Below are 20,166 nucleotides of genomic sequence, written 5' to 3'. Positions count from 1 at the left end.
ATTGGCTATAAAGTTCTGGTCTGATGGCTACGGGCCTGGATCCGGCTTTGATTCCCCACTCCTCCACTCGCAGCTGCTGGATGACCTTGGGCAAGCCATAGTTCTCTCAGAGCTGTTCTCTCAAGGGCAGTTCTGGCAGAGCTCTCTCAGCCCCACCTACCTCACAGGGTGTCTATTGTGGCGCGGGGAAGGGAAAGGAGTTTGTAATCCGCTCTGAGACTCTTTGGGTAGTGAAGGGCAGGGTATAAATCCAATCTCCTCCTCCTCCCCCTCTTCTTCTTCTTCTTCTTCCCACATGCTAAATAATGCCATTGCAGGCCACTTCAGTGACTGTTTGCAAGTGGATTTTACCATTTCACACAGCAAAATCCAGTTGCAAAGTGCACCGAAAGTGGTTTGGAAGTGCGTTATTTAGGGTGTGTGAAAGTGTCCAATGTCTTTAGTAGCGCTACCATCGGACAGCACTGGGCAAATCGTTCTGCCTCAGCTTGGACCCTCCACTGGAACGGGGGAATGGCAGGGCCCTGCATCGCACATAAGGAAACTCAGTCCGTTCGTTCACCAGGTCGGCTGTAACGCAAACAATTCCGGCATCTCCTTTTGATTGCCTGGGCAGAGCTGGTCTTTGATTCCAAGCAGCGCCACGGTGGCATTCGGTCACGGCCAGAGCATGATTTTAAAGGCGTTTGTATGCCTACGAGAGCTTAATTAAACAAAGCGTGAGATAACAACCCCTTGGGCAGATACGCACACACACGCAACTTGAAGAAACAGCAGTGTCTTGATCCACGTGACCTTCTCGCCCTCCGTTCTGAGCAGAACGAAAGTGATTTGTTTTCGTAAGCTCCCCGGCCCCCTTATGCGGAACACCTTCTGTCCCGGTGGTACCAGCTTCAAAGGCTTTGCTGTGCAAACACGGCAAGGAGCTGGGGGATGGTGGCAAGTTCAAGTTAAAAGTCAAGGAGCATCAGGGAGTGTCGGAAGACCTTTGGGAAATGCCCTGCAGATTCTGTTACTGAACTGGTAGAAGGTGACGTAGACGCAGCTTCGTAGTCGACAGAGAAGGGGGCTCACGCCCAGCTCCAACCACGGCTCAGTCGTGAAGGTTGACTAGATGGCCGCGAGTCAGTTGTTCTCTCTCAGCCGAGCCAACAGAGAACAGAATGAGAGGAAGGGGATCCGTACGCATTGCCCTGAGTTCCTTGGAGGAGGAAGGGTGTGATAGAAAAAATGGAACGTATGGGTGAAAGTAGTATCCGAATGTTCTGGTGGGCCCACCGTCTGACAGCGGCAAATGTCTATTTAACTAGACAGGTAGCCGTGTTAGTCTGTCCGTAGCCGTGGAAAAGAGGCAGAGTCCAGTAGCACCTTAACGACTATGACAATTTGTGGCGGGGGACGTGCTTTCGTGAGTCACTGCTCACTTCTTCAGATAGACCAAGATGGGTTGCCGTGTTAGTCTGTCTGTAGCAGTACAGCCTGTCTGTAGAGCCAGTTTGGTGTAGTAGTTAGGAGCGCAGGCTCTAATCTGGGAGAACCAGGTTTGATTCCCCACTTCTCCACATGCCAGTGTGACCGTGGGTCAGTCACAAGTTCTCTCAGAGCTGTTCTCTCAAGATCAGTTTTCTCAGAGCTCTCTCAGCCCCACCTTGGGTCTGTCTCAGGTTCTCTCGGAGCAGTTCTTTCAGAAGCAGTTCTCGAGAGAACTCTCTCAGCCCCACCTATCTCACAGGGTGTTTGTTGTGGGGAGGGGAAGGGAAAGGAGACTGTAAGCTGCTCTGAGACTCCTTTGGGTAGTGAAGGGTGGGGTATCAATCCAATCTCCTTTTATCTTGTTCAGTAGGAAAGTGCCACGGTCCAGTAGCGCCCTGAGGACTAACCAAATTTGTGGCAGGGGATGAGCTTTTGTCAGTTACTGCTATCTGGAGAAGCAAGCCGTGACTCACAAAAGTTCCTCCCCGGCCACAAATTTTGTTAGTCTTCAAGGTGCTACCGGACTCTTGCTCTTATCTATTTATCGGTTAACATTTTTATCACGCCTCTCCTCCAAGTAGCTCAGGGCTGCCTACATGGTCTCCCCCTTCTCTGCTGATAGCCTCACAATGACCTTGTGAGGTAGGTTAGGCTGATAGATAATGATTGGTCCAGAGGGACCCAAGTGGTGGGGTGGAGATTCAAGGCCAAGGTCATCTTAGTCCGACATACACACACACACACACACACTCCTGAGAGGTATTCTTAGGTGGAGGCCCACTGAGGAGTACAAAGGATAATATTGGTCCTTGCAGGGTTTTATTTTAGGTGAATTACACAATCACCAGTGTAATCCGTTTGAACTTGCATATATGAACTCAGCTGCTGAGCTTTATATGGACTTTGGACCAAGGCGAACTCAATTGGCGTGATATATGAACTTCTGCTGAGAGGCAAAGTTATACGGGCATGAAGTTGTCATGAGCTAAGATAACACTTTACCTTTATCAGCTACCGCAAGAGTCAAACATTGACATGCTGTGCCTTAGGAGACCACGCTTAGCTTGAATATATAGTCTTCCTTCCTGGATGCCGAATCTCTTGATCGAGAGAGAAGAGCTTGTTTGTCCAAGGGCATTTGGGGTCCTGCTACAGAGCAAGTCAAGAATTCTGTAGAACGAGATATTGTCACATTTCCTAGCATCCTCAGAAAATGAGAGCAGTCGCGGCTAGTTTCAGGGGCCATGCCATGCCTTCCAACCATGGGAAAAGGAAAACCTGCATACGGCTGTTTTTCTTCCCATGGGATGGGAATTCAGAGTTCCAAGGGCAGTACTCTGGGAGCTGGTTCACTGGATACCCCCAACAAGTGGCATCATGCCTACGAACAAGAGTGACTCATCACCACATCTCTCCACACAAGATAGGCAGACTTCTGGGGGAACCCGCCACCTAATACAGGCAGACTTCTGGGACCGTCCCCCCTCCACTCAATCCAGACAGACTTCTGGGGAGGTCCCCCTCCACTCAATCCAGACAGACTTCAGGGGGAGCCCCCCACCCTCCGCCCAATACAGACAGACTTCTGGGGGAGCCACATCCCTCTACCCGGTATGACAGACTTCTGGGGGAACACTCCACCCAATACAGGCAGACTTCTGGGGGAACACTCCACCCAATACAGGCAGACTTCTGGGGGAACACTCCACCCAATACAGGCAGACTTCTGGGGGAACACTCCACCCAATACAGGCAGACTTCTGGGGGAACACTCTACCCAATACAGGCAGACTTCTGGGGAAGCCCCCACCCACCCCTCTACCCAGTACAGGCAGACCTCTGGGGGAAGCCTTTCTCCTTTCATTTCTCTGACCCTCTGGTACAAAAAGATCTGCTGAACTTTGCTCCTCTCAACAAAGGCAACAGTTTTATTCGACCAGCAGCCTTCCTTGCGTTAGCTTTGCCAAGGGTGAGCAAGCAGCAGCAGCCCTCCTCTTGTGCTTGAAAGTGCCCTCCAACCATCTCTGGTTGTATTCTCCGTGGGCAGAGGGAGGAAGGCAGGGGCAGGCGTGGCCGCAAGCAAAATGAACCTTGATTCTTTATCAGGAGATTACTATCTGAGCGCACGGCCTGTGGGATATTCATCCAGTGGAAAGAATAACAATGGCGTTCACTTTGCTCCTGCCCCCACGGTCAGAAGACATGGCCAGATATTCATTAGTAGGCCTTTGAGAAAGGTCTTTGCCACACAGGTGGAGAGAGCTTTGAGAAGGCCCCAGTTAGGTCAACATAAGAACATAAGAACATAAGAGATGCCAATGTTGGATCAGGCCAAAGGCCCATCCAGTCCAACACTCTTGTGTCACACAGTGGCCAGAAATACCAGGGGCCATCAGGAGGTCCACCAGTGGGGCCAGGACATTAGAAGCCCTCCCACTGTTGACCCCCCCCCCAAGCACCAAGAAGACAGAGCATCACTTGCCCCAGAGTCCCTATCTATACCTTGTGGCTAATAGCCACTGATGGACCTCTGCTCCATATGCTTATCTAATTCCCTCTTGAAGCCGTCCGTGCTTGTAGCTGCCACCACTTCCTGTGGCAGTGAATTCCAAGTGTTAATCAAGAGCAGTTTTCCCTCTAAGCTGAGTTAGAGTGAGCCAACTCACAGGGTTTTTTAGCCTCTGGCTCACATTTTTGTCTTCGCTCAGGAAGGATGGCTCCAGAGCAAACTAATTTATGCAGTTTCCAAACTTCTTGTTGTTGTTCAGTCACACTTCGAGTCCGACTCTTCGCGACCCCATGGGCCACATCACACCAGGCCTTCCTGTCTTCCATCGTGCTCCGGAGTCTGCTTAATTTCATGTTCGTTGCCTCGATAACACCGTCTGACCATCTCCTCCTTTGCCATCCCCTTCTTCTTTGACCTTCAATCCAAGGTCAACGCCAAACGGCTCGCTCACAACTTTAATGCCAGGAGCTCACAAAGTAGAATTTTTGCTCACAGGACTCCACAGCTTAGAGGGAGCCTTGGTCAGGAGAGCGGCTTCTTTGCTGGACTCGTATCAGTGATCCAGCTTTTAGCCCTTGTAAGAGGCATTTTTCTGTTATCTTTTTTTTCTTTTTTAAATCCCATCCTTCTTCCAGGGAGGCAAACTAGTTTTGGAAGAGAGCAATGATCCAAGATTTCGGATGGCTCTCTTCGGAGGGACCGTTGTTGTATCCCAGTGCCTGCATGGGAGAAACAACTAGAAACAGAAACATTCCTTATCCATAGAGAGGCAGAGAAAGATGACAGATTCCCTTTGCAATTCATTTCGGGTTGTTCTTTTTTGACCTGGACATAAAATCTAGGGGTACGGTGGAGAAACCTCTTACAAGCATCTATTTGGGAGGGGCCGTGGCTCAGTGGTAGAGCATCTACCTGGCATGCAGAAGGTCCCAGGTTCAATCCCTGGCATCTCCAGTTAAAAGTTCTGGCAGTAGGTGATGTGAAAGACCTCAGTCTGAGACCCTGGAGAGCTGTAAAGAGGGGCTGTGGCTCAGTGGTAGAGCATCTACCTTGCATGCAGGAGGTCCCAGGTTCAATCCCCGGCATCTCCAGTTAAAAGGACCAGGCAGTAGGTGAAGTGAAAGACCTCAGTCTGAGACCCTGGAGAGCTGTAAATAGGGGCTGTGGCTCAGTGGTAGAGCATCTACCTGGCATGCAGAAGGTCCTGGCATGCAGAAGGTCCCAGGTTCAATCCCTGGCATCTCCAGTTAAACGTTCTGGCAATAGGTGCAGGCCCATAGCCAGGATTTTGTAATCCGGGGGGCCTTTAAATAACTCAGGGGGCACTGGCGTCACAAAATAAAAAATATATATCTTTTAAAAACTCACTTTTGCAGCATTCACGCCCTGCCTGGGGAAGCAAACCGTGCTTGGGGAAGGGGGCAGCGGTGGGGAGTCCTCCGGGTGGCCCAGAGAGTCAGGGGTCCTCCAGGCAGCCCAGAGACCTGGGGGCCAGGGGGCTGGGTGGAAGTTGGGGGGGGCAGGCCCCAAAATGCCCCACTGTAGCTACAGGGCTGAGTACGTGGAAGGAGAGAGCTTGGAGAGCCACTGCCACTCTGAGTAGACAATACTGACTCTGATGGACTCTCATTCAGTCTAAGGCAGTATCACGTCTTCATTTCCCTGATTATTTTCATGTGACTTCCTTGAAATTACTTAGGGTTTTTTCCCCACTGTTTCCCCCCACCCAGGGCTCACACTTGTTTCAATCGTCTGGACCTCCCCCCTTACCCGTCATTCTCCATGCTGTACGAGAAGTTGCTGACGGCCGTGGAAGAGACGAGCACGTTTGGACTCGAGTGAAAGAAGGACGTTTGGACCGGTGAAACAAGCACATTTGGACTCAAGCGCTCAGCTCCTCGGGCCTGTATGGATCCTCAAAGAATACACGAATGTTCGGATGGCATTTCCTAAAGGGAAACCTGTTTTTGCATTGAAGTTTAAGGCTTGATGAACGAGCAACACGAGCTCAGGGAGGCTCAGCAAAAGCCACTTGAGTGCTCTAAAGCCAAGGTATTCAGAGAAAACCAACAATCCAGCAATTGACCTCTCTCTCTCTTTTTTTTTTGTTCGTTTTTTCTGACCACCGAACTTTTACACATTTGTGATTCCTAGGAAGAACAAAAAGGAGATGTGACACGGGATCAGCAGCGTCAGGGCTACTGCGAAAATTTTACCCTCTCAAAAATGGATCCCCCACACACAAGGACTTGAAAAGGGATGAAGGCGAACGTTTATCAGCCCACCACTAAACTGTAGAAAGCCAAGTGCAAAAATACTGGCGTTTTCTATTTCGTTGTTAATCCGGTAGAACTAATTCCCCCCAAGGGTACACTACTTGACATCATATACAATACAAATAGTACCAATATGCTGTACATGTTAGACCTAAAGCTTATGGGTGCCTGCATGTGGCGCACCGTAGAGATCAATTTTCCAGGGCTTATGAAGAATACCGAGGACCGTTGGAGACATGGGGTGGCGACCGGGTGGCGGCTCGTACAAATGCATACGCAGACAGTGTGTTCCATGAGAGATAAACTGCTATAAGAGAATCTAATAACGATGGGTTTTATGCTTTATACTGCATGGAGAGTGTTTTTTAAAAATGAAAAAAACCAACCTTAGACTTAAAACACAACATATCAGGAAAAAGGAAAAAAAAACTCTTACAGTTGACCACTTTTGTTTATTTTTATAGGTTCACGCTAATTTGTTCCTTAGAGTGTAGATATAGGAAAATCAGCGGACAAAATATTATTTTGTTCTTTCCACTCTTCCATGCTTAAATAGGTATTGTTCTTGTGTTCGATTCTTTCTGCACTCTCAAGGGAAATAATAATATTGATATAATAATAATATATATATATATGCCTTTTATTTTTATAAGGGTAAAATATTCCTGAAACTATTTTTTTGCACTGAATGTACCAAAGTCGAAGGGGACATTGGAGAATCTGACCGACAAGAAACCACATCACGCATCTAAATCAACAGGAACTAGCTGTTCTAGGACCAGACCTCCTCACAGTGCCACGGCTGTCGATTATACCAGGACAGTGCACGCTCAGTAATAATTTTTTTAAGATCACTGCGTGTCATACTGTGTAATATGCATTTATTTCAAATGTGTTTTATTCCCCCTCCCGCGCCCCTCCCCATCGATCAACTAACTTAATGGAACGGAGTTTGAATAGAGATGTTTTCGTATTTCTCCCCTGCAACATCTTTTTTTTTGTGTACAGCACAATTAAAAGCACTACGGCGGATCTGTAGAAGGAAGACGGCCAGCATCAGAACCGTCACTTAGTACTGACTCTGCTCGTGTTTCGTGGTGAAACCATCTCCGAGATGTGGACTGTCTGTAGTGTCCTTTTAAAAGCCTGCGTTTTCATGAGTGATTTCTTATCAATGTTTATTAAAATGGAGTACTTTTCTACGGTATATTTGAAAAGCATGAGTCCACCATGTCAAATAAGCTTTTTCTTCCCCCTTTTAATTTTTTATATATATATATAAACACGTTATTTGAGTGTGTTCCTCACAAGGATCTCTCACCCCGAGGGGCCTCTTTGATTGTGTTGCAATGGTAGCGGTCGGACCCTTGGGTTCACCTTCCTCATCGTTAGCTGTACTGACTCGACGACAGCTTTCCAGGTTCTCGGATGCAGAACAGTCTTCCTCAACACAAGATCCTTCAGCCGGTGATTCCGGGGGTTGGACCTGGGTAGGTCCTACATAACAAAGCGTCCTACTGCTGAGTCACAAGCCCTCCCTGTGCGCGGTGCATCGAAGCCCTGCCACTGAGAGTCAAAACTGACATTGGGAGCGACCTCGGAGTTTCCATCCACTTATCCTTGGCTGCTGGATGACTCACGCATGCTTTCCATTACCAGTCACTGTCGTGAGAAAAGCCTCCTACGCACCTGAAGCTTGGCAGGACGGTGATAGCAGTGGCTTAAAGCGAAGACTGGCTTTTACACCTTTCTAAGGTTGGGGCGGAGGCAGGAGCTGGGGATAGGCAGAGGTCAGCCGGAAGGAACGAGTCCTGCAGAAAACAGCCCAATTAAAGAATACGGTAGAGTTTCATAAACAGGACCCGGTCTACCTCCCACTGGTTTTGTCCCTCCTCAAGCGATGAAAGAGAATCCAGGCAGTGCTCTGTATTTGCGCGCACATTTGGCCCAGATATTAAAACCTCTGGTAAAAATGTGTTTTATCAGGAAGCTGGGAAGCAAAAGGGACAGCCCATGTTTCATCAGGGCGTTAAACTGTAGATAATGCGAGATAAGGGGACAGCGTTGCTTGGATAAGTACCGCGGGACTTAGTTTTAAAAATACTATTCTTTCAGTATACCAGTACTAAAGAAAGCCCAAAATGGAAACCCGTGTGAGGAGACCCTGAGCAATCTGGGCAGGAAAGCTGCGTGCACGTAGGGGGAGATTTCGCTTTCTGTATTCGGTTAGCTGAACATTCCTGGTTTAACCCCGTCAGATTTTGTTAAATCTCCACCTCTAACTTTGGGTATATTAATGTATAGAAGCCCATCCAATTTAACACAGATCAATCTTTGACATGGGGCGATGTTTTCCTTTTCCGTCGAGGTGTGTTCAAAGTCCGCTTTTGTAAAACCAAAAACTAATAAATGGATTCATCATTTCTTTTAAAAAATATATATTAAAAAATAGGTCCTGTTATTTTCTAGTCACTGTCACGAGCAGGACATTAGGTGACACAGAGAAAGGAGGCGTTTCTATATAATGCTCCAAATGAAGGACCTTGCAGTGCTGGAAAAGGTGCAGAGGAGGGCAACTGAGATGATTCAGGGGGTTGGAGCCCCTTCCCTAGGAGGAAAGGCTGGAGAGTCTCTGGGACTTCTCGGTGTAGAAAAGAGCTGAGGGGGGGGGCACGAGAGAGGTTTATAAAATTATGCACGGGGGTGGAGAGAGTGGACAAGGGGAACTTTTTCTCCCTCTCCCAGAATACTCACAATCGAGGGCATCCAACGAAACTGATGGGCAGTAGGTTCGGGACGGACAACAGGAAAGACTACTTCGCAGAGAGAATGATTAAAATGTGGAATTTGCTCCCAGAGGGCGCAGTGATGGCCACAGGTATAAACAGCTTTCAAAGGGGACTGGATACATTCATGGAGGATAAGTCTATCAATGGCAACTACCCATGGTGACTGAGGGCAAACCTCCACATTCAGAAGAACTGGTCGGCCGTTGTGTGAGACGGGAGGCTGGACTAGAGGGACCCTCACTGGTCTGATCCAGCAGGGCTCTTCTGATGTTCTTCCCAGGGGAAGGCCTCGGCCTCTCTGCCGGGTTGTTGGCCCTCCAGAGGAACTGGCTGGCCACTGTGTGAGACGGGATGCTGGACTGGATGGACCGTTGGTCTGTTCCAGCAGGACTCTTCTTGGGTTCTTATATGAAAATAAAAAATGAAATTCTCCCAAAAATGGCTTGATGAGGACTGAGTGTGCCAGAGGAGGCATAGATTGTTGAGAATGGCTGAGAGCAGTGTGTCCAGGGCTAACACATGTAGGGGGGTATGGAAACAATTATCTTGGCCCATGTGACTGTGCACGAGTCCCCACCACTACCTATACATGTGGCACACCTTCCCCCATGGGTTTCATCCTGTGTTCAAGAAAGCAGATGCCCCCAGTCAGATAATGTGTACCAGCACTGTGGATACACGAGAGTAAACGTGTACATTAGTTGTTGTAGATTTTCCAGGTTAGCCTTTGACAAACATGTACAGTTGGGTGGCGGCATGCACAGTATTCCAGCTCACCCCACCCCCCTCCCTTTGCTATTTGGTACCAAGGAGTAAGAACAGAAATTTCCAAACCTGGAGTTGGCAACCCTAGCGAACAACTTAAAACAGTGACATCAGCAGACGTGGCCAGTTCTGTTGATTTCAGTAAAAGGCCTCCCAAGAATAGACAAAACTCTCTAACCTACTCCAGCAGGCCAGTCTTGCTTTCTGTGGGAGGGAGTTCCACAGCCTGAGGACTGCAGCTGAAAGGGCCCTCCCTGGGAGGGCTTCTAATGTCCTGGCCCCACTGCTGGACCTCCTGATGGCACTGGTATTTCTGGCCACTGTGTGACACAGAGTGTTGGACTGGATGGGCCTTTGGCCTGATCCAACATTGGCGTCTCTTATGTTCTTATGTTCTTATGATGTTTGTGTTTCCGCAGGAAAGCCTTGTGCATGGCTCTCAAAATCCGTGCAGGTTTATACGGGTCCTCTCAGGCTCATGCTGTCTGGGGTTTTAAGGCCAAAGTCTTGAATTCGGCCTGGAAACAGAGAGGAGGTTAGCACAGTTGGAAAGATTACTGGTTTTATGTGCACACTGCAGCAAGTTGTGGTCAAAACACTGTACCAAATGAGATTATACCGTGACAAACTTTACTAATCAACAGTTCTTATAATTTAACCGTGACCTGGATAGCCCAGGCAAGCCCGATCTCATCAGATCTCGGAAGCTAAGGAGGTCAACTCTGGCAAGTACTTGGATGGGAGACCTCCTCGGATTACCAGAAGCAGGAGGCGGGGGCAGGCTTTACTCAGCCACCTCTTGGAATATCCTCCAGGCCCCCAGGAGGGGTCAGTCACCAGAGGTCAACAGGACCTCCAGGTGCACACACACACATACACACAAAACAATTCTTATAATTTCATTTTGTATTTTTGGATGTTTAAACAAACAGTGCAATACATATAACATTGCAGTATGTCTTTTAATAGTGCAAAACATGATGCCGGTATCCTACATTTTTACTGCTTTGAATAAACCTTTGGAACACAGCTTTATGCTGGCTTCCGTTTCAGCGGGATCCGACGTTCTCCTAATTCGGATACGGTGCACTCATGAGGTGTGAAATGCATTTTCTTCTCTTTAAGCAGACTCTTCCCAATTGATTAATTATCTGCTTACGAGGACTCCATCCCAATGGATGGATTTTTATATGAGGAATTTGATTGGGGAAAAACAAACCCAAACATTGTGATCTACAAAGGCTTGGGACTTTTATAAAAGAAGAAACAAAGACTGTAGTTTTCTATGAAATCTATTCTAGTTTTCACATGTGATATGAAGAAGAAGAAGAGATTGGATTTACACCCTGCCCTTCACTACCCAGAGGAGTCTCAGAGCGGCTTACAAACTCCTTTCCCTTCCCCTCCCCACAACAGACACCCTGTGAGGTAGGTGGGGCTGAGAGAGCTCTGGCAGAAACTGCTCTTTTTTCAAGAACATCTCTGACAGAACTATGGCTTGCCCAAGGTCATCCAGCAGCTGCATATGGAGAAGTGGGGAATCAAACCCAGTTCTCCCAGATTGGAGTCCGCACACTTAACCACTACACCAAACTGGCTCTGTTTGTTTACACTACACCAAGCTGGCTCTGTATTGCACTGTTTATTTAAGAAATCTAAAAATACAGAATGAAACTATAAGAATGGTTGATTAGTAAGTTTGTCACGGTTTAATCTTATTTGGCACATATTTTTCCGTGATCCTCTCTCTCTCTGTGTTTGTTATTGTGGTCCAAACACAAGCTGCCAAATTTTGTACTAGCTGAAGTTTCCAGGAAGGCTTTCAAGGACAGCTTCACACACAGGATGTTACGATCGTCAAATTGGGATTCCAGCAAAGCGTCTGGGGATGTGGAGTGCCTCTGTCACACATGCAGAAAGGTATCGGCTGGATCTTAGGGAAAACTTTTTCACCGTCAGAGTGGTTCAAAGGTGGAATCAGCTGCCCAGGGAGGTGGTGAGCTCCCCTTCAGTGACAGCTTTCAAGAAGAGGCTGGAGGAATATTTCTCAGAGATGCTTTGGGCTGGTCCTGCATTGGGCAGGGGGTTGGACCAGATAGTCTGTATGGCCCCTTCCAACTCTATGATCCTATGAAGTGGCTGGGCTCCAGGATGGTCTGAGCAAATCGGTTGGGTACAGCAGGATAGATACAGCTCCACACTCGTGACATGTCACCACCCAGGCCTTCCAAGAGAATGGCCGTTCTGGCCCTTAAGTGCACATGGGAACGGCAGTTCTCCCTTTCTCACAAGATAAGAACTCATGGGCACTCCGTGAAATTAATGAGCAGTAAGCTTAGAACAGAGAACAGGAAGGACTTCTTCACTTAAAGAGTGATTACCGTAACATGTGGAATTCACAAAGTGGAGGCTGCTACAAGCATGGACAGCTTCAAGAGGGGACTGAATAAACATATGGAGCAGAGGTCCATCAGTGGCTATTAGCTGCAAGTTCTAGAGGGAACACACTGTCTTGGTGCTGGGGGGGCAACAGTGGGAGGGCTTCTGGAGTTCTGGCCCCACTGGTGGACCTCCTGATGACACCTGAGTTTTGGCCCCTGTGTGACGCACAGTGTTGAACTGGATGGGCCACTGGCCTGATCCAACATGGCTTCTCTTATGTCTGAAGCAGTGATGCTCTGTCTTCTTGGTACTTGGGGGTCAAAGGTGGGAGGGTTTCTGGACGTCTGGCCCCTCTGGCAGACCTCCTGGTGGCTCCTGGGTTTTGGCCACTGTGTGACACAGAGTGTTGGACTGGATGGGCCATTGGCCTGATCCAGTGTGGCTTCTCTTACGTTCCCTTCCCAAATTTAACAGGCCATGTGAATGCTCTCATTGGAACTATACAGTGGGGGGGCGTTCCACCTCATGCAGAAAAAAATAAATAGAAAACAAGTGGTGTCTACGTAAGAGGCTGTGCTGTTCCTTCTCATGAATTACCACACAGGTACTAGCCAATAGGTACAGCATTTGAACAACCACCTGTACCATCGAACTCTGAGCTACATTAGATACACCATGTGTGTATGTGTGTGTGTGTATGTGCAGCTTATGCCTCCTGTGGCAAAATACTATGGTTTTATTGTTGGGGAAAAGTAGAATCACAGAAGAGACCCTATGAGGAAAGAAGAAGAAAAGATTGGATTTATTTCCCGCCCTTCACTACCCAAGGGAGTCTCAGAGCGGCTTACAAACTCCTTTCCTTTCACCTCCCCACAACAGACACCCTGTGAGGTAGGTGGGGCTGAGAGAGCTCTGACAGAAACTGCTCTTTTTCAAGAACAGCTCTGACAGAACTATGGTTTGCCCAAGGTCATCCAGCAGCTGCAAGTGGAGGAGTGGTGAATCAAACCCGGTTCTCCCAGATTAGAGTCTGTGCACTTAACCACTGCACCAAACTGGCTATGAAACAACTACCACATGCTCATTCCTGTACAATAAAACAGTTTTCTGAAAAGACCTGGAGGTTCTTTGTTTACCCAGCATAGCCTACATAAGGAACTGGTTCTTGTAGCACAGGGACCTGGGAACGAGAGCTGAGAAATAGTGGGTGGCACTGTTCCACTTTTCCTTCTAAGAGAATGTGCCAAAGGCGCCCCCTCTGCCCATTACAGTTAAGTGAGTAAGGATGCCGTTTGATTTCTATAATCTACGCTTAGTGGTTTGGAATAATGTGTCAGATCAATAAATTGGCTCCCAGCTCGCTTTCAGAATTACGGTTAAACCAGTCATGATGCTTTATAGCTTTTCTTTCACAACACGTGACCCGAAGTCATGTCAACCTGAGGCCCTCAACATGGTGCTTGTAGAAGCCACCGCACCTGCCATTGTGTTTCTTGGCGTCTGCTTAGCTCTTCCGGAAACATCTCTTCCTCAAAGCAAAGAACCATTCCTGGCTTCCCTCCACTTTATTAGAATAGGAGGTGCTTCAGAAGAAGAAGAGAAGAAGAGATTGGATTTATACCCCGCCCTTCACAACCCAGCAGCAGAGTTGCCAACGGCGGTTTGGAAAATTCCTAGGGGGGCAGAAGGGATCCTTGCCTAGGGTGCAAAATAAGATGGAGCCAGTCCTGGTAATGCCATGCGGTCCACCCTCCAGAACGGCCATTTTCCGCAAGGGAACTATTGTCTGGAGATCAGCTGTAATTCTGGGAGATCTCCAGGCCCCACCTGGAGGCTGGCAACCATGCCAGCAGACATCCTTGTGTCCACAGGGAGCACCCACTTGGAAACAGCTGCCTCCATCATGGCGCTTCACAGTGTTTTGTGATTGGACTGAGCCCCTGCGTCAGCCATTTTGTGATTGTCCCACCCTCCCTTGGCAACCATTTTGTTGTGGCACCCTCTGCCAGCCCTCAGAATTCCAGACGCGTCCACTGGTTCAACAAGGCTGGGGGCTGCTAAAATAACTCCATAGCTGCCCTTCCCTTTTCATGGAATCGGTAGCCTCCTCCGCATTAGCTTGCGTGTGAATTTGTGTCAGGGTTTTATCTCTGATCTGGTTTTACATGCCTTCACTCGAGAGAACCGAAGAACAGATTTAGAGTCCAGCGGCACCTTAACTGAGTCAGTGGGTGTCTTTTGTGATGCTTCATATCATTCACATGATTTTTAAAAAAGCCACAGCTCTTCACAGTTGTGAACAAATTGTTTCCATTGCTCATGAGCTGGCCGCACAAAACAAGACATCCAATCAATCCTGTTTAGATCAGGAGGACATCTGAGGTGAAATCCAATTCTGGCCCAGGGGCTGGCATGTGCGCGACATCGGAGCCAGGGTGAAGCTGTTTGCCCCGGTTCGATGGGTAGAGAGTGAACATGCACAACGTATAATCTTCAAAGGAAGCTGGAAATCCAGGCGGTAGCTCTTTTGGCAGGGCTTCTGAAGGAAAGTCTCTGGCGGGGTAGAAATTGGTAGGGAATCGAATGGCATTTTGCTTGCTTTTTTTTTTTTTTTTTAAGTCATGGGAATGAAGAAAAGTTTTGTGGTTTCTTCAGTCCTTCCAGGAATCCAGAAGGGCCTCAGCGTTTCACATCAGGAGGAACCGTATCTGCTAGCTTCAGGCGACGGCTGAAGTGTTAACTGCAGCTACTTTGTAAGGAGTGGAGATTATCGATTGCAGATGTTTTCCAAATCCTGCAGGGTACTGTGGCAGATCTGGGCAGTGGTTGTTTCCCCCCCCCATGAGATGCTCTTTTGGTACGAGACAACTGCAATGCATCATTGCTAAATCTTTGATATCTCTTCTAGTTGGGAACTTTGTTTTTTAGCTGTTGTAGATTTTCCGGGTTGTCTGGCCGTGGTCTTGGCATTGTAGGACCTGACGTTTCGCCAGTAGCTGTGACTGGCATCCTCAGAGATATAACAGAGGCTTTTGTTTTACATCTCATTTTTATGACACCGATGAAGTTCTGACCATAACCAAGACCATAACTGTTCTTCCATATTCAAGTAAAAGAGAAGATTTCAGAACAAAGCAAGGTGGCGTTTAAATATCAAATGTATGCAGACGTTTAAGGAACAATTTGTGGCATTCTTTGGATTTCAAGACATTGCACTGCTATAAGAAACGAACAAGACGGGCAGTGCAAGGAAGTAACTGATTATGAACACGGAAACTCAGATGAAAATGGGCCTATTGTGTTTATTTAGGATTCTTAAGAACATAAGAGAACCCATGTTGGATCAGGCCAATGGCCCACCCAGTCCAACACTCTGTGTCACACAGAGGCCAAAACCCAGGGGCCATCTAAAGGTCCACCAGTGGGGCCAGAACTCCAGAAGCCCCCACACACTGTTGCCCCCGAAGCACCAAGAAGACAGAGCATCACTGCCCCAGATATAAGAACTGAAGAGAAGCCATGTTGGATCAGGCCAATAGCCCATCCAGTCCATCACTCTGTGTCACACAGGGGCCATCAGGAGTCCACCAGTGGAGCCAGAAGCCCTTGCACTGTGGCGCCCCCCAAGCACCAAGAAGACAGAGCATCACTGCCCTAGCTCAGTATCTCCAGTGGGTTTACTCACCCTTCCCTCAGGATGAGTGTTTCTTCTTGCAGCAGCATTCCTTCTGCCTCTGCCTCTGGAAGAAAGAACAGCTCTTCCTGCTGCTCCAGAACTTTTATTCCCAGCCCTCCTCTTTTCCTATTGGTCAATTTTTGCTCCAAAACCTCCCAGGGGCTTCTGGGAGTTGTAGGCCCAGCCTCACCTATGGCTAGCCAGGCTCCCTGGGCCTAGTAGGTCTCTGGTGGCACAGCCCAGATCATGACACCCTATGATGGGGTCACCATAAGTCACCACTACCAGTGAAGTTGCCTTATTCTGAATCAGACCTTTGGTCCATTGAGCTCAGAATTAGCTACTCTGAGGGGCAGGGGGTCTCCAGGTTCTTATGCAGAGAAGAGTTTTTCCTAACGCCTGTTAACTGAGATCCTTTTTATTTGGAGATCTTCGCTGGACAACAGCCCCTCCCATACACATTTAATGATCTGATGGTTACGCACCCAAAAATTCTGACCGCAATGCATGCTATTAATTACATACCCACCCAATGGCCAGCAATTAATGCAATTTTATATAATGTCTCTTCTTTTCCAGCCCATTTTCTTTTATTTATCTTGTGAACGCGGTTAATGTGGTGTTTTAGTATTAATTATAGTCCTCGGGAATGTGGCAAGCTGAACAATCAGAGCATGTTCATTTCCTTTCTTCTGTTGAAACGACCCGGTCATGTGTTTTGCGTCTACAGTCACCATTTTAACCTGGTGTCGAAAGGCATCAAGGCTCTTATTTGGGGGGGTTTGGCCTCTCCCACTCAAGTCAATGGCTTGAACAGAATTGCGCTAATCCAGATGTTTCAGACATAAGAACATAAGAACATAAGAACATAAGAACATAAGAGACGCCAATGTTGGATCAGGCCAAAGGCCCATCCAGTCCAACACTCTGTGTCACACAGTGGCCAGAAATACCAGTGCCATCAGGAGGTCCAGCAGTGGGGCCAGGACATTAGAAGCCCTCCCACTGTTGACCCCCCCCCAAGCACCAAGAAGACAGAGCATCACTTGCCCCAGAGCCCCTAGACGATGCCGGTCAGCTGTAGAAACACATTTTATTAACATTTACCTTAACCCAGAGGTCATTTCGGGGGGGAACGCGGGGGAACACAGTTCCCCCCGGGGGAGGTGTAGGGGGGCGGGGCACATGATGAAGCCCCGCCCCCTGCTTCCGGCCGCCCCACTTCCGGCCCTCATTCAGCCAGGAGGAGGCAGGAGAAGAGGGAGGGTAAGTTGCTTCCTCCCCGCCTCTCCCCACCCCTGCCTGCCTGGGGCCAGGGAGGGCCTTGGCGGGGCTTCCTCGCACTCCCGCTGGCCTTGCAGGTCCACCGCCGGGCCCCTGATGTCAGGGGGTGTGGCATATGCTAATGAGTTATACTAATGAGTTCCCCTAGCTCTTTTTCTATGAAACGACCCCTGCCTTAACCCATTTAAGAATCTCTGCAAAAACATCCCAAGAACCAAGCAAAAGTGATACACCAAGCTCTGACCAGGATAGCCTGATCTCAGAAGCTAAGCAGGGTCAGCCCTGACTAGTATTTAGATGGGAGACCTCCAAGGAAGTCCAGGGTTGCTATGCAGAGGCAGGCAAGGGCAAACCACCTCCATTTTTCTCTTGCCTTAAAAACCCTATGGGGGTCACCACCAGAAGTCAGCCATGACTTGATGGCAAAAATAAACAGACACATATTTATTATATTTATCATATGGCAGAATGGCACACAGGAAGCCTATAATAATATAAAATATGTAACCAAGTTGACACAACAGGCATGCAGTCTGATTAGGCAATCCCCCTAAATTCTAAAATCTAAATTTTCAATCCACTCAGTCAAAGCTGGGGAAAGGTCAAAGAGCTCTGTCACCGACGCTCACATTCCCGTGACAGGTGAAAAATCGTTTTGCGGGACACACCACATTCAGGTCCTGGTATTTTGCCCCATTTCAACGACAGGTCTGCACATAATCTTGGGCTAACAAGCAACAGAAGTGAGGGTAATTGACCAGCCCTTCCACATTATTCCTTACTCACATGCTAGGAAAAGTGGAAGGCAGCAGGCAAAGGCCCAACAGGAGATGGATTGCCTCAGTCTGGGAAGCCACAAAGGCCCTCCGTTTGCAAGACCTGAGCAAGGTTGTAAACGAGAGGATGTTTTGGAGGTCATTAATTCATAGGGTCTGTAATGATTTCATGTTTTGGGGTGTGTGTTTCTTTAAATGTTTAGTTTGACTGCAGTACTGTAAGGAGAGTGATAGAGGGAGATAAATGTGATGTGATTGGCTGATGACTGAGAGTGTGGGAGGAGGGGTGTCGATTAGAGTGATTCTGTGTGTGAAGTTTGGAGAGACAGCATAGTTTTTGAGTCTATTCTGTGTGAATAAGACAAAGAGTGCAGCCAGTGTGGCTATATATATGAGAGAGATTAGACTGTCTACGACTGTCAGAGTAGAGTTTTGGGAGTTTCAGAGACTGTTTGTGACACCAAGCTTTGCCAGTTATATTTACAAGTTCCTTTCATCAGCAACAGTTCAAAATAACCAGAAACCTATTTTGTTCTTCATTAAATAAATCAATTTTTGTTTAAACTTATCCCAGAAATCAGAATAGTCCTTCCTCAGGGCCACGTAGTCCTCTGAAGTGCCCAGACCCTAGGCCATTCTACCAAAAGAGAGATTTGGAATTTTTAATTCCTGGTGGCAGCAGAAATCTACCAAGTTTAGGTACACAGAGAGTGTTTTAAAGGTATAAACCTTCTCCCCTATAAGCAAGGACGCCACAGGATCACCCTAAACTGGAAGCAACTTTGATGGCACTTTTGATGAGAGTCCCTGTCTGAGGGATTGGAACAAATGTAGCCATAATGTAATGTTTGACTGGGGACGATGGCTTGCTTTATATGTTCCAGATGGGAGCTGGAAGCATGCCACTATGTTTGACAGTCAGTGGGTTTTTGATATAAGGAGGTGTTTATGTGTCCATTGCATAGTTTCACAGTGGTGTCCAGGAAACTGATTGGTCCGTGGTGAGGTTGCTATTGGGGTGGAAATTGTTGACATTCCAATGGAATCTCTTGAGCGTTTCCCTTCCCACTTGTCCAGATCTTGGGTCAGTCACCCTCTTTTAACCTAAGCTACGTCACAGGGTTGTAATCAGGACAAAACAGAGAAAGGAGAACAATGTATGCCGCTCTGTATTTCTTGGATAAAGATGAATCCAGGTAGATAGATAACTTTAGGCTGGACTACGGTAACGCACTCGACAAGGGGCTGCCCTAGAAAAACAACCCAGAAACTTCTGCAAATGCAGGACATGGCTATTTATTATTTGCCATCTGGAGCTAGTGATGGTACACATATTAATCTTCTTAGTATTCCTTCAGCGGGTTAGATCCGCCTCTGCCCATTCATGGGCCTTCTTTGGGGTGCTCCCATTCTTAGAATTCCTTCAACAAGTTCTTAGAATTCCTAGAATTCCTTCGACAAGTTAGATCAGGCACTGCATATTCATGGGCCTCCTTTGTGGTTGCTCCCATTCTTTGGAAAGTTCTTCCTGGACATGTCAAGAAGGCATCTGCCCTGTTATACCTTCGAAAGTTATGGAAGGCTGAATTGTTCAGAAGAGCTTTTCCAGTGGTGAGTTGTAGTCAGGGGCTACGGCTGGTGTTTTCTGGTTGAAATATCTGTCTGCAATTATTTATTTTGTTTTTAATTGATTTTGCATTGTGTTTTTTTTTAATAACTTGTGTAAATTGCCTTGAATCCATCATAGGAGAAAAGAGGATTAGAACATGACATAAATAAATAAGACGTCCCAAGTAAAGTCTTCCGCCTTGAGCTATGGAGAAAAGCGGGATATATAAACACTTAAAGAAATAAATCTAGAGTGGAGAACTGGAAGGTAGATTGAGCATAAGAACATCAGAAGAGCCCTGCTGGATCAGACCAGTGGTCCATGTCATCCAGCATCCTGTCTCACACAGTGGCCAACCAGTTCCTCTGGATGGTCAACAACAGGGCATAGAGGCCATGGCCTTCCCCTGAGAAGAACATAAGAAGAGTCCTGCTGGATCAGACCAATGGTCCATCTCGTCCAGCATCCTGTCTCACACAGTGACCAACCTGCTCCTCCGAAGGGCCAGCAACAGGACATAGAGGCCAAGGCCTTCCTCTGATGTTGCCTCCTGGCTTTAGGATCCAGAGGATCAGTGCCTCTGAATGCAGAACATGCAATTCATTTCAAGTAAACAAGACATTCAAT

At 47.7% G+C, this 20,166-nt stretch overlaps 1 protein-coding gene across 1 annotated transcript in view; it reads left to right on the top strand.

Annotated features, from left to right (window-relative positions):
- HECW2 (HECT, C2 and WW domain containing E3 ubiquitin protein ligase 2) overlaps nt 1–6,656 on the top strand; it is a 207,840-nt gene extending 201,184 nt beyond the window's left edge. The window contains 1 exon segment of the mRNA XM_015406124.1: nt 5,713–6,656. Coding sequence (XP_015261610.1) covers nt 5,713–5,824 — 112 coding nt within the window. The 3' untranslated portion in view covers nt 5,825–6,656.
- The last annotated feature ends 13,510 nt before the right edge of the window (nt 6,657–20,166 follow it).

The sequence above is a fragment of the Gekko japonicus genome, unplaced genomic scaffold (genome assembly GCF_001447785.1).
Source record: "Gekko japonicus isolate JY-2015 unplaced genomic scaffold, Gekko_japonicus_V1.1 scaffold1690, whole genome shotgun sequence".
NCBI lineage: Eukaryota > Metazoa > Chordata > Lepidosauria > Squamata > Gekkonidae > Gekko > Gekko japonicus.
This window is presented reverse-complemented; position numbering and strand designations above follow the sequence as displayed.